The sequence below is a fragment of the Bos indicus genome, chromosome 15 (genome assembly GCF_029378745.1).
Source record: "Bos indicus isolate NIAB-ARS_2022 breed Sahiwal x Tharparkar chromosome 15, NIAB-ARS_B.indTharparkar_mat_pri_1.0, whole genome shotgun sequence".
NCBI lineage: Eukaryota > Metazoa > Chordata > Mammalia > Artiodactyla > Bovidae > Bos > Bos indicus.
In genome coordinates, this window is record NC_091774.1 from 53,309,865 (window position 1) to 53,321,830 (window position 11,966).

Consider the following 11,966-nt stretch of genomic DNA (forward strand, 5'->3'; position numbering starts at 1 on the left):
TGAATGACTTTTACTCACTCACTTAGGGGCTCTTTGGCAGGGATTCAGTGGATACGGTCAGCGTAGGGCAGGGGCCCTATCATGGGAGTGGGTGACTAGGACCTCGTACCTCCACCACACACACAGACAGCAGGCCTGGATCAGGGAGCACTGTTGAACAGGTCCATAGAAAATCCTTAGAGACCTCTGGGTCTACCTCTCACATTGTACAGATGGGAAAATTGAGGCCAAGGACAAGCAGGACATAACAACCAGTCACCTCATTCTCCCTAGAGAGACCCTGAGGGGCAGGAGAGGAAGAGAAATGAGCAAGGTCAGGGCCAGGGTAAGGTGAATGCTAAGCAGTGTCTGTCTGTCCATCCATCTCCACTACAGCCTCCAGCAAAAGCTGTCTAGACCCTGAATTCCTGAAGGCCATCCCCATCATGAAAACCCGCAGCGGCATGCAGGTGTGTATGCACCCGGGTACCTGGGTGCGTGTGTTCTAAGCCAGCATGTGTTCATGTGTTTTTGTTCTTTGTCCAGCATTGTGTACGTCTTGAACATTGCAGTGGTTCCCTGTGTCTGAGAGTGCAGCTCTCTGCACAAGCACATGGACACTACATATGTGTCATATGTATATGGGTACATCCATGCATTTATGCATCTTTGCATGTGAACAAAGGCTATACCATTGATGTGCAAGTGTCTAATTCATATGCTTGTATGAGTCTATATACATATGGACAAAGTTACCATTTTTTTCATTTGTTACACATACACAGGTATGTGTGACCATATTTGCGGTATATATGTGTGTGTGGATATCTGTGTACACAGACATATATGAATGTATGTCACAGAAGGATGTGTGCATTTGATGCGTAAAGAGTCACGTGTGCTGTATGTGTGCACGTGTATGCCAAAGGTGTGTTGAGAATCCAGGAGGGCCTGGAGAGCGGTGTGGAGCTGGCAGCAGTTCCTCCATTCACCTTCCCTTGTCCCTTGGCGCCTTCCGCAGTTCTCGTGCGCAGCCCCGACCCTGAGCAGCTGCCCCGAGCCCACCCCCGAGGTGTGGGTGTGCAACAGCGACGGCTACGTGGGCCAGGTGTGTCTGCTGAGCCTGCGCGCTGAGCCCGATGTGGAGGCCTGCATCGCAGTCTGCTCCGCTCGCATCCTCTGCATCGGGGCGGTGCCAGGTCTGCAGCGCTGCTGCCACCGGTGAGGGCCGCCCGGACGGGGGCAGGCGGGGTGAAGGGCGGGGCCTGGGGGGAGAGTCCCGGCCCCTGACCCAGAGGGTGGGCGTGTCCTGTGGGTGTGGGCGGGGCCTGGGCGTGAGGACGTGTAGGGCAGATCCTAGCTCCTACTGCTGCTGCTGCTGCTAAGTCGCTTCAGTCGTGTCCGACTCTGTGCGACCCCATAGACGGCAGCCCACCAGGCTCCCCCGTCCCTGGGATTCTCCAGGCAAGAACATTGCCCCTAGTGACACTCATTCCCAACCCTTCGTCTCCCAGGGAACAGACTGCGTCGCTGAGGAACCCCCCAGAGACGGCACCCGAGCCTACCGGGCCAGACCTGGACGTCGAGGCGGCGGACGAGGAAGCAGCGACGCTGGCCGATCCAGGGCCCCAGCCATGCCTGCACATCTCCATAGCGGGCTCAGGCCTGGAGATGACGCCAGGCCCCGCCGAGGGTGATCCCCGCCCAGAGCTAGTGCCCTTTGACAGCGACTCAGATGATGAGTCTTCGCCCAGCCCCTCGGGGACCCTGCAGAGCCAGGCCAGCCGGTCCACCATCTCCTCTAGCTTTGGCAGTGAGTGCCCAGCTTGGGGCAGGGAGGGGCAGCCCAGCCCGTGCTGATTGAATGAGAGAAAGGATAAGCACAACCATGGCATCGAGTCTCCTTAAGATTCTAGTGCAGAGAGCGCTGGGGGCCAGCAAGATGGGCAGGGACTGTGACACCAAGGGCCCCAGGGGCAGTGGGTAGTCAGGCTGGATCCTCAGGCCCCTGCAATGGCCAGTTGAGGAAGATGGGAGTTGTTGGGGATGGTGGTAACTGGTCCATGGTGGTGGATTGGAGGTGGCCAAGCTGGGACCAGGAACCTGTAGCACTGAGCTGTCAAGTCATCAGGGTAACAAGGGCTGAACTGATGGCGGAGTCTGGAGGGCGGGGAGAACAGCAGTGGAAGACCTTGACCCAGAAGGGTGCATTGAGGGGAGAGTAGGGCCTAGAAAGATACCACATCTTGGGCCTGGCAGAGTGGGAGAAAGAGCCTTTTGTCTCCATCAGATGAGGAGACCCCGAGCTCCAAGGAGGCCACAGCAGAGACCACCAGTTCAGAGGAGGAACAGGAGCCTGGCTTCCTGCCACTGTCTGGCTCCTTCGGGCCTGGCGGTCCCTGCGGCACCAGTCCCATGGATGGGAGAGCCCTTCGTCGGTCCAGTCGTGGCTCCTTCACCCGCGGCAGCCTGGAGGACCTGCTGAGCGTTGACCCTGAGGCCTACCAGAGTTCCGTGTGGCTGGGCACCGAGGATGGCTGGTAGGGACACAGGAGAGGCTGGAGTCTTGGTGCCAGAACCTGCAGTCCCTGTTTAAGAAATATCACATCCTAAAGCAGAAGCAGGAGGGCCTTGGGTCAGATCTCAAGGATACTGTCAACCAGGGCTGCCAGAGGGTCTGAAACCCACAGGAAGGCAGTGGGATTTTGGTACCTTGGGGTGGCACCTGCCGTGGAGGAGATGGTGGTGGAGGCAGCTAGGTGGAGGGATTGGTGTGCCCAAGCACTTGTCACAGGTCCACACCACTGATCCACAGTGTCCACGTGTACCAGTCCTCTGACAGCATCCGCGATCGCAGGAACAGCTTGAAGCTCCAGCACTCGGCCTCTGTTACCTGCATCCTGTAAGGCCCCCCAGATGGCTCTTCTGGTTCACACCCTTCTCAGCTATACCCGTAGATGTCCTTCTGCTCACCTGTACCCTCTGGGCACAGAGCACACAGGCGTGCCCCAGGCTAACTGTGTCTCCCACACACCGTGTGTCATTGTGCAAGTCACTGCCTCTTCTTAGACTCAGGTGCCCACCACCTAGAGAACAAGGGGTGGGAGGAGGTAATCTTTCGGAAGCCATAGTCATTCTGTCTGATGCCTTGGGCTCAGGGGACCTCCTTTGGCTTCCTGAAACCCCCATGACTCCTTTTCCTTTCCTAGGTATCTGAATAACCAGGTGTTTGTGTCTTTGGCCAATGGAGAGCTCGTAGTCTACCAAAGAGAAGCAGGTGAGTGTCCCCCTCCCCGCTGAGTAGGGTCTCCCTCCTGAGCAAGCTGGGGCCTCCAGACCGCATGTCTGGAGATGTGACTTTTGGTAACTCCCAGGTCTTTTCTGGGGTTTGGTGTCCTCAATGACAAATGAGGTTATTTATTAGCACCTTATTTCAGGGGAGGGTGAGGCTCAAATGCAATGTAAGATTGAATCTGCTGTTTTCTTTATCCCACTCCTACTCTAGGCCATTTCTGGGACCCCCATAACTTCAAATCGGTGACCCTGGGTGCTCAGGGGAGCCCCATCACCAAGATGGTGTCTGTGGGTGGGCGGCTGTGGTGTGGCTGCCAGAACCGAGTCCTTGTCCTGAGCCCTGACACGCTGCAGCTAGAGGTAGTGGGGATGTGGGTGGGGTTGGGGAATTTGTGACTTGGGGTGAGCCAGGCCCATGAGAGAGGAGGTGAGACCACAGGGCCATAAAAAAGCAACCAGCTGAGAGGTCGGGGCTTTCCCCCGACCACTGTGTGAATCTGGGCCAGCCCCTGGCCTTCTCTAATCCTTATTTGCTTCTAGCTGATGAAGGCTACAGGTACATGTAAGTTAGAACTCTAGTCCTCCTCCCCCTCCAGCCCTATTTCTCAGCTAAAGTATTGGTGTCTTTGGTGGGTGGACAGAGTTCCTTTCTGATGTCAACATCCCTTATCATCACTCTGGCCTTTAGTCCTGAGTTCATTTACATGTGCATCAGTAGCTGTCAGCCTGGTAGTATCCAGGAGTAACTAAGTTCCCTTGATTTCCCTCTCACTGGTCCCACCATTGGTTGGGCTGGGAGTGAAGAGGTGGAGAACCCAGGTTCAGGCCCAGGTCTATGACTGACTTGCCGATGCCTTTGGACAGGTTCCCTCCCCTTCTAGACTCGTTTCCCAGCTGTACAGGGTGAGGCCAATGATTGCTGTTAAGACCCTTCAGGCTTTGAACTTTCTGATCATTAACTCACTCAACTTCCTTGGGGAAAGGGCACTGTAATTCCTGAGGTTAAGGTGGGGAGGCTCCAGAGAAACTAACATTTGAAAGGTTAATCATCCAGGTCAAGGAGCAAGGCTGCCTTTGCTGTCAATCCAGCGGGCTCTCTGGAGAGATTTGGCATGAGTTGTAAGGAAGGAGGAACGGGCACTGGTGAAGCACAAGGCTGGGAGGGGCCGGTGAGGGCAGGCCTGTCACTCACCCATCTGTTCTCGACCCTCACCCCAGCACACGTTCTCCGTGGGGCAGGATTCCAGTCGCAGCGTGGCTTGCATGGTGGACTCCAGCCTGGGCGTGTGGGTGACATTGAAGGGTAGTGCCCATGTGTGTCTCTACCATCCAGACACGTTTGAGCAGCTGGCGGAGGTAGATGTCACACCTCCTGTGCACAGGATGCTGGCAGGTACTGGCCTCAGTCCCTACTGCCCCTTCCCTTGGAGCTTTTCTGTCCCTGGCAGTGAGGATGCTACGCCAGGGCCAGGACTCGCCCCCAGCGCTGGTCTGTCTCCTACCCCAGGCTCAGACGCCATCATCCGGCAGCACAAGGCTGCCTGCCTGAGGATCACAGCGCTGCTGGTGTGTGAAGAGCTGCTGTGGGTGGGCACCAGTGCCGGCGTGGTACTCACCATGCCCACCTCACCCAGTACCATCAGCTGTCCACGGGCGCCTCTCAGCCCTGCTGGCCTCGGCCAGGGACACACCGGCCATGTCCGCTTCTTGGCCGCAGTCCAACTTCCAGACGGCTTCAACCTGCTCTGCCCAACTCCACCACCTCCCCCAGACGCAGGTGGGTCTACACATCCTATGCCAATCCAGGGACCTGGGCTTTGGGTTTAGGATGCCCCGCTGCCCTGCCAGAGGAGGGTTAAGAGGGAGGGAAAATGCAATACAGATGTGGAAGTGGCGTATATTACAGGAAGTAGGCTATAGAAAACCCAAACTAAAATCTATTAGGATACTCTGTGTGTGTGTGTGTGTGTGTGTGTGTGTAAAATTCTGTCCAGAGAATGTCACGGAGATGAGGAAGTGAACTAAGAATTAGAGTATGGCACAGGAAGGGATACATACAACAGGAAATAAAACAGGACTAGAAATGATGTATAGGGCAGAGCGGGAAACAGAAATAGCACCAGAAAGCAGAGCGTAGAAGGGTCCGTAGGATAGGAAAGGGGCTGTGAGGATTAGAAAGTGAACCCTAGTAGGTAACGATATACATCAAGGGGGTTGCAGTTGGCCAGGTCTTGCTCTGGCAGGACAGGAAGCCGTACTCCCAAGAGGAAGTGGCTGTGGGCATCAGGAAGCAGGGAGGCCTCGGTCAGGGGTTGTCTGGGTCCAGAGAAGACTTAGCTGCCCACCTGGGAAAGGGCTGTTGGAAGCAGGAGATGAGCACCAAGAGGGCTGTGTTGAGACAGTGCTGCCGCCAGTCACCCCCAGGTTCATGGCTCCTCCCCTCTGCCCCCCAGGCCCGGAGAAGCTGCCCTCATTGGAGCATCGGGACTCCCCTCGGCACCGAGGCCCTGCCTCGGCCAGGCCTAAAATGCTGGTGATCAGTGGAGGCGACGGCTACGAGGACTTCCGACTCAGCAGTGGGGGCGGCGGCAGCAGTGAGACCGTGGGCCGAGACGACAGCACAAACCACCTCCTCCTATGGAGGGTGTGACCCTGTCCACGGTGGCCCAGGACTCGCCCACCCACCCGCCCTCCGCCTGCTTGCCTCTTCCAAGCCCACTGGCAGACCCTCACACGAGTGTCTGACTGGGGCACACCCGTGCCTGCACAGACTGCCTCCCATCCTTGCGGAAGCATTGCCAATGGAGCACCTGCTGGCCAGCGGGGTCTAGGCCTTTCCCAGCCCTCTGGCTGCTCCGGTGCACCCAGTCATGATGGGAGGGTGGAGAGGGGGCACGTGGGCTGCCCAGGACCTCTGTCCCTGGAGCTTCTACCAAAGACACGGCCGGGCCTGGACCCCACAGGGCTGGGGAGGGCCATGTGCAATATTTGGAGGGTTTTCCTGGGGACAGTGGGAGGGCTGGGGGATGGAATCCTTTCCCGTGTACAGTATTTATGTTTCTTTTTAGATGTGTACCTTCCCAAGCACTTATTTATGCAATGACCTGGGGCAGGGAGTGATTGGAGAAAATAACAGAAGAGGGAAAAAAAACCCTGTTCCTGCCCTGGGAGTCACCCTGGGACCCCAACCAGCCTTCCTGGAGGGACCGGTCCCCCCTCATTATGTACGCACACACACACTGCATGTCTGGGGCACTGAAACACTGCCCCTTAACATAAACTTTCCACGGCCTTGTCCTGACTGGGTTGCCCTCCAGTATCCAGAGCAAAGGACCAAGTCCCCTCAGTCATCCAGAACAAGGCGATGACCGGCGGGGTGGGCAGTGACTCCCATCCGGGGGGTTTCCCCAGGCTCGGCGTTTCCTTGCTTGTTGGCAGTGCCTTTAGCGGTTTCCGAATGTGGGAACCCTGTCGGGGCCTCGTCCAGGGCCCTCTCCTGGCCTGAGCAGGGAAGGGGCCCTCGCTGTCCGCACGTTGCCCCCCAGCCCCTGTGTCTCATGCACTGGCACACATGGTCACCGCAGAGGGTGGGCCTAGGGGCCCCTCACTCTGACCACTGACTCCCTCTCTGCACATCCTCCTCTTGCAGCGGCAGCCCTTCCAAGGACGCCCAAAGCTGAGGGGCCAGAAATGGCCTCCCTGGCTGGGAAGGCCACTCTGGAGACTAGCTTCCCCTGCCCCCACCCCCAAACCGCAGAAGCCAGTCTGACCCCAGCCCCACGCTTCTTCAGCTGCAGCTCCAAAGGTCTGGTGTCAGATGGGGTTTGTTTGGTTCTGTTTTTGTTTGGGGTGGGTGGGTCATTGCGGTCTTAGATTATGTTTTTCTTGCTACCAAACAGTCATGTATTAACTTTCCTTGGATGATGAAGTTTAAAGGGTCAATAAATAGAAACACCAAACAACTGGTCCCCATCGGCAGCCACAGAGGCCTCCTGCCAGCAACCTCCGAGCTCCCCAGCTGCGTGGGCTCCCTGACAACTACCCACTTGGACAGACAGAGTAGGACTCAGAGACCCAGAAGAGTGCTGCAGTGTCAAGGCGGCCACTGACGTGCTGTGTTATCTCAGGCAGGTCACTGTATCTCTGTGGGCTGCAGCTTCCGCATCAGGAAAACCAGGAGTTGTGCTATTCAGATGCTTTATAACCAGGGTGCATTTTAGAGTCCCTTACAGGTTAACATTGTAAATACAAAGCATGATACATAAATTATGTGTATGTAAATACACATTCCCAGGCTTCCCCAGCTCCTGAGTCAGTAGGCCTGGGATAAAGCTTGGGAATCTGAAGCTGACACATGCTACAAGGAAAAACTAGGTGAATGTGAGCCTGTCTACAGCTCCTACAAGGATCGGTGCTCTCCACCAAAGCCTCAGGAGGCTCAGAATCTGACAGGCCACGGTGAGCAGGGGAGACTCCAGGTCGCTGTGATTTCTAGTCATTAAATGACCATGAGAATGCAAAGGCTGACAACACAGGACTGTTCCTCGCAGGGGCACAGAGCCCTTTCCACCAGGGCGCACCAGCAAGACATAAGGTGATGACTTCTAGAAAAAGAACAAATCAGGCTTCAGCTCTCTTGAACACACGTTTGAACATTTTCCAACCCAAACAATTAAGACTTTACAGAAATCATTTGCTAAAGAGGCATGAAGGCTCACACTTGGCATACTGGTATCCACATATCTTAGTTCTGCCAGGCCCTTGATGCCATGGGACAGGCATGAAACATCTGGCAGCATCACTACTGGGATGATCTGGAGGAGAGGGTAACAGAAAACAGATACATCACAGAGTAGAAGGCTACATTCACGTGGAATTTGATGAAATGGCATAGAAGGAGCACAGGTTTTGAAGCTGAACAGAAACTTAGACTTTGCCACTAATTGGCTGTGCAGCTTTGGATGAGTTGTATTCCCTCTGAGCCTCCATCTCGTCATCTGTAAACTGGGGTTGATAATCCTTTCCCCCACAGGACTGTTGGTTGGTATGCACAGATCTTTGGATTGCAAGGAAGAGATTTGTTCTGCCCAGAAATAAAGGGGGCGCTGACTAGTGGAAACGAACTAGAATCAAATAGCTGTTAGCACAGTGGCCCATGTACTGCTGCCCCACCTTAAGACCCCTGGACTCTCCACCTTGAGTCTCTGATTCCTGCCTCACCACCAGCCAGCTGCCATTTTCTGCTTCACAACTTCTGCTGCCTGAGGCCCTCTTCTGCCTCTGGACAGACTTAACTTTCAGCACTGGTTATCCAAGGCCAGATCCTCAGCATTTTCCCTAATATGCCTCGGTAGGAATGGGCCCGGCCCAGCCCGCTGCTCCTTAGAAGGCCACATCCCAGGACACCGGGCAGCCTGTGGAGAGATGAGCAGCCCTGAGCAGGTCAGCTGTGGGCAGGGCGGTCCTGGGATGCACGATCGATCGCTAGGCACCCGGCCTAGGGGAGAGCCTAGAAGGATCAGCTCCTCCAAAGCAGTGGTTCTCAAATCTTGCCTGCACATTGTAATCACCTGGGGGGTCCAGGTCACATTCCAGACCAATTAGATCAGAATTCTGAGGGTGGGACTGACCCAAGTGTCAGTCATATTTGTAGGAAAACTTCTAAGTGAAGTATAACATTTGTATAGAATGGTACTCAAGTCATTAGTGGACTGCTAGATAAGTTTATTAATAAACACACCCAGATTAAGAAACCGAACATTCCACCACTTGAAAGCTCCCACGTACCCCCACCTACTCTCCCCTTCTAGGGTAACTACCATGCTGGCTTCTGACACCGTGGTTTAGTTCTGCTAGTGAGGCGGAGAACCACTGTTTTAAAGGGCACAGCCAGGGACTTCCCTAGCAGTCTAGTGGTTGGGACTCTGTACTGCCACTGCCATGGGCCCAGGTTTGATCCCTGGGTGGGGAACTAAGATCCCACAAGCCATGCCACTGGGGTGGAGGTAATGGGACTCGGGTTTGATGTGAGGAGTGAAGGAACAGCTTGAGTCAATGCAAAGAAGGGTCAGGAAACCGGGAGCAAGAGGTCTGAGGTGTAGGCCCAGCTGGAGCAGTGGGGAAAAATGAAAAGGCAGGGAAGCCAGAATGTGAGCTCTGCAAGGGGGATGTTTGCTCACTGCCCCATCCCCAGGCCACCTGCAGTGCCTGACACAAAGTAGGTGCTCAATAAATATTTGTTTAGTTAAATCTAGAGAATTCAGTTGCGGTTTCCCTGTAGGTCTTGAATGTTGCTAAATAATAGCCCCAGCTCCCATTTATTTATTGCAAGCCAGGAGCTTGGACCATCCAGTTTCATCCTCAGTGGTCCTGGGAGGTTGGTACCATTATCCTTTTTTTCAGATGAGGAAACTGAGGTTCAGAGAGGTCAAACGCCTTCCTCAAGGTTGCCTTCCTACTAAGCAGTAGAGCCGGGATGTGCATGTGATCTGTCTGCTCAGGTCTCTGCCTCATGGAGGAGAGTAAGGGCAGTGACATGGGGTGGCTGGAGGACACGAGACAGTCCAAGCAGCCAAAGACACATCCAGCCACTCATGACGTATCTGGCTCATGTTCCTCATACCCAGCCTGGGAAGGACATCCTGACTTCAGAGGAGACAGTCAGGGCCAAAAGCCACCTTTTCTCCCAGGGGGGTTCTCCAGGTGTTTCCTTGGGCTAGATACAAACAGCAGGGTTTAGCTATACATCTGCCTCAAAAGGAAGATGAGGTACAGAAAAGGACAGAGATTTACCTGACGTCACACAGCAAGGCAGCACTGAGGCTGAGGGTGGGTGTGGAGGAGAACCGGGCAGGAAGGTTTCCTATGGTCAGAAAAGTAAAAAAAAAAAATGACCCAGGTGACCTCCGAGAGCTCGTCACATCTTTTGCATGCCTGCCAAACACCAAGTCTCTCTTCTGTCCTCACAGACCTGAAGCCACAGGCCAGATTGCAGGAAAGAGCAAGGGGAAGTACTATTTTGGGCCCATTATGGCCAACGAGGATCCTTGCCTGGCAAAGGCAAGTGAAGGGGCTGGGTCAGGGGCAGGATGCAGGGCTAAATGGGGAGGGGGCGATGTCGCAGTTACTGGAGAGAGAGGGCAGAGCCCAGACACTGGGCTGTGGAGAGGACACAGGGCGTGGGGACTAAAGGAGCAGGTTCTGAGCCCGCAGCGTAGAATAAGTTGATGCCTCCCATGTGGGGTCTCAGCAGATCCTCACAATGCCCTGAGAGTGAATTTGCACTCAGGTAAAGTCACTAGCTTAAGGCCACACAGCCTGACAATGGCTTTAAACCAAGCCTCCCACTGGAGGCTAGGAACAGATACAGGAGGACAGCCCACCTTCTGAGGGATAGAACCTGACCAGTTAGGGGGTTAGCCAAGTGCAGAGTCTTGAAATTTAAGTCTGAGCCATGACCTTTCCTCTTGCTTTGGACAGTCACATTGGAACTTAAGGGTATCCACAGAGGGCGCCACCATTTCTGGTCCGTAACCCTGTGCGTGCTACATCGCTTCAGTCCTGTCTGTCTGACTCTTGCCGTAACTTGTCAGGCTCTTCTGTCCCTAGGATTCTCCAGGCAAGAATACTCGAGTGGGTTGCCGTGCCCTCCTCCAGGGGATCTTCCTGACCCAGGGATCGAACCCGGGTCTCATGTCTCCTGCATGGCAAGCAAGTTCTTTACCACTAGCGCCACCTAGGTAGCCCTCATAACCCCAGAGGCAGCTATCTGCTCAGATCCCCCGCAAACAGCCCCTTTTCTCTGATCCTGCAGCCCAGGATCCCCACCCCACCTTAGGCATCTCAGTGGGTGGGGCCTATGTCCCTGCCCCTGGGTCACCACAGCTCACCCAGCTTACTGAAGTCTTGTGCTGTGCCGCCTAGGATGAGGTACAGGACTTCTCTGGACTCAGTTCTCCGGCTTCCCTATCAGAGGTTCAACAAGATTGTCTGTCTCTGAGGTGCTTGAGCTCAGGGATTAAAATGCTAAGATTCTGAGGACCCATCTGAGATGCCAGGAGTTTTAAAAGCCTGTGATTCTAAGAGTCCTTTGTTTTCCTGAACCTGTGGTTCTCCAAGCTCCATAAAAAGCCGATCTAAATCTCTCCTTTGGCCTCCACAACTCCTTCCCTGTCTCCTCTCTGTAGCAGCTGAATGTTCCCAGACTCTTGGGCAGGGTTCCAGGTGCAGCTTGCTGTGGTTCGGAGGACAGAGGGACTGCTCGCCTCCACCATCCCTGGTCATTTCTCTGGGCTCTGGTGGCTGCTCACCCTTCCCACACGGTCAGGTCGGGCCTCCTCACACAGAGAGCTAGTATGACCTCCAGGCAACATGTTAAGCAGCCTCATTTTCAGATGGGGAAGCTGAACTGGGAAGGGATTTGACCAAAGCCTCACATGGAGCTGGTAGCAGAGACAGGTCCGGACCCTCTATAGTGGCAGTCCCCTTTGGCACCAGGGACCAGTCTCAAGAAAGACAGTTTTTCCACGGACCAAGGGAGGGGGTGGGAGTGGGGAGGATGGTAATGCCAGGAATGGGGAGGGGCTCTAAATACAGATGAAGTTTCACTCGCTGGCTGGACTCACCTCCTGCTGTGTGGTCCAGAGGTTGGGGATCCCTGCTCTATAGGACGTCTGGTTAATGGTCAGAACTTG

The 11,966-nt window shown here is 54.9% G+C and overlaps 1 protein-coding gene across 1 annotated transcript in view; it reads left to right on the top strand.

The window, feature by feature from the left end:
* Nucleotides 1-7,235, top strand: part of ARHGEF17 (Rho guanine nucleotide exchange factor 17) — a 58,520-nt gene extending 51,285 nt beyond the window's left edge. Inside the window, exons 12-21 of the mRNA XM_019975300.2 lie at nt 376-449; nt 1,001-1,200; nt 1,494-1,792; nt 2,270-2,519; nt 2,795-2,881; nt 3,189-3,256; nt 3,485-3,633; nt 4,492-4,666; nt 4,781-5,050; nt 5,727-7,235. Of these exons, the coding sequence (XP_019830859.2) occupies nt 376-449; nt 1,001-1,200; nt 1,494-1,792; nt 2,270-2,519; nt 2,795-2,881; nt 3,189-3,256; nt 3,485-3,633; nt 4,492-4,666; nt 4,781-5,050; nt 5,727-5,923 (1,769 nt within the window). The 3' untranslated portion in view covers nt 5,924-7,235. The remainder of the gene's footprint in view (nt 1-375; nt 450-1,000; nt 1,201-1,493; nt 1,793-2,269; nt 2,520-2,794; nt 2,882-3,188; nt 3,257-3,484; nt 3,634-4,491; nt 4,667-4,780; nt 5,051-5,726) is intronic.
* Nucleotides 7,236-11,966: the final 4,731 nt, after the last annotated feature.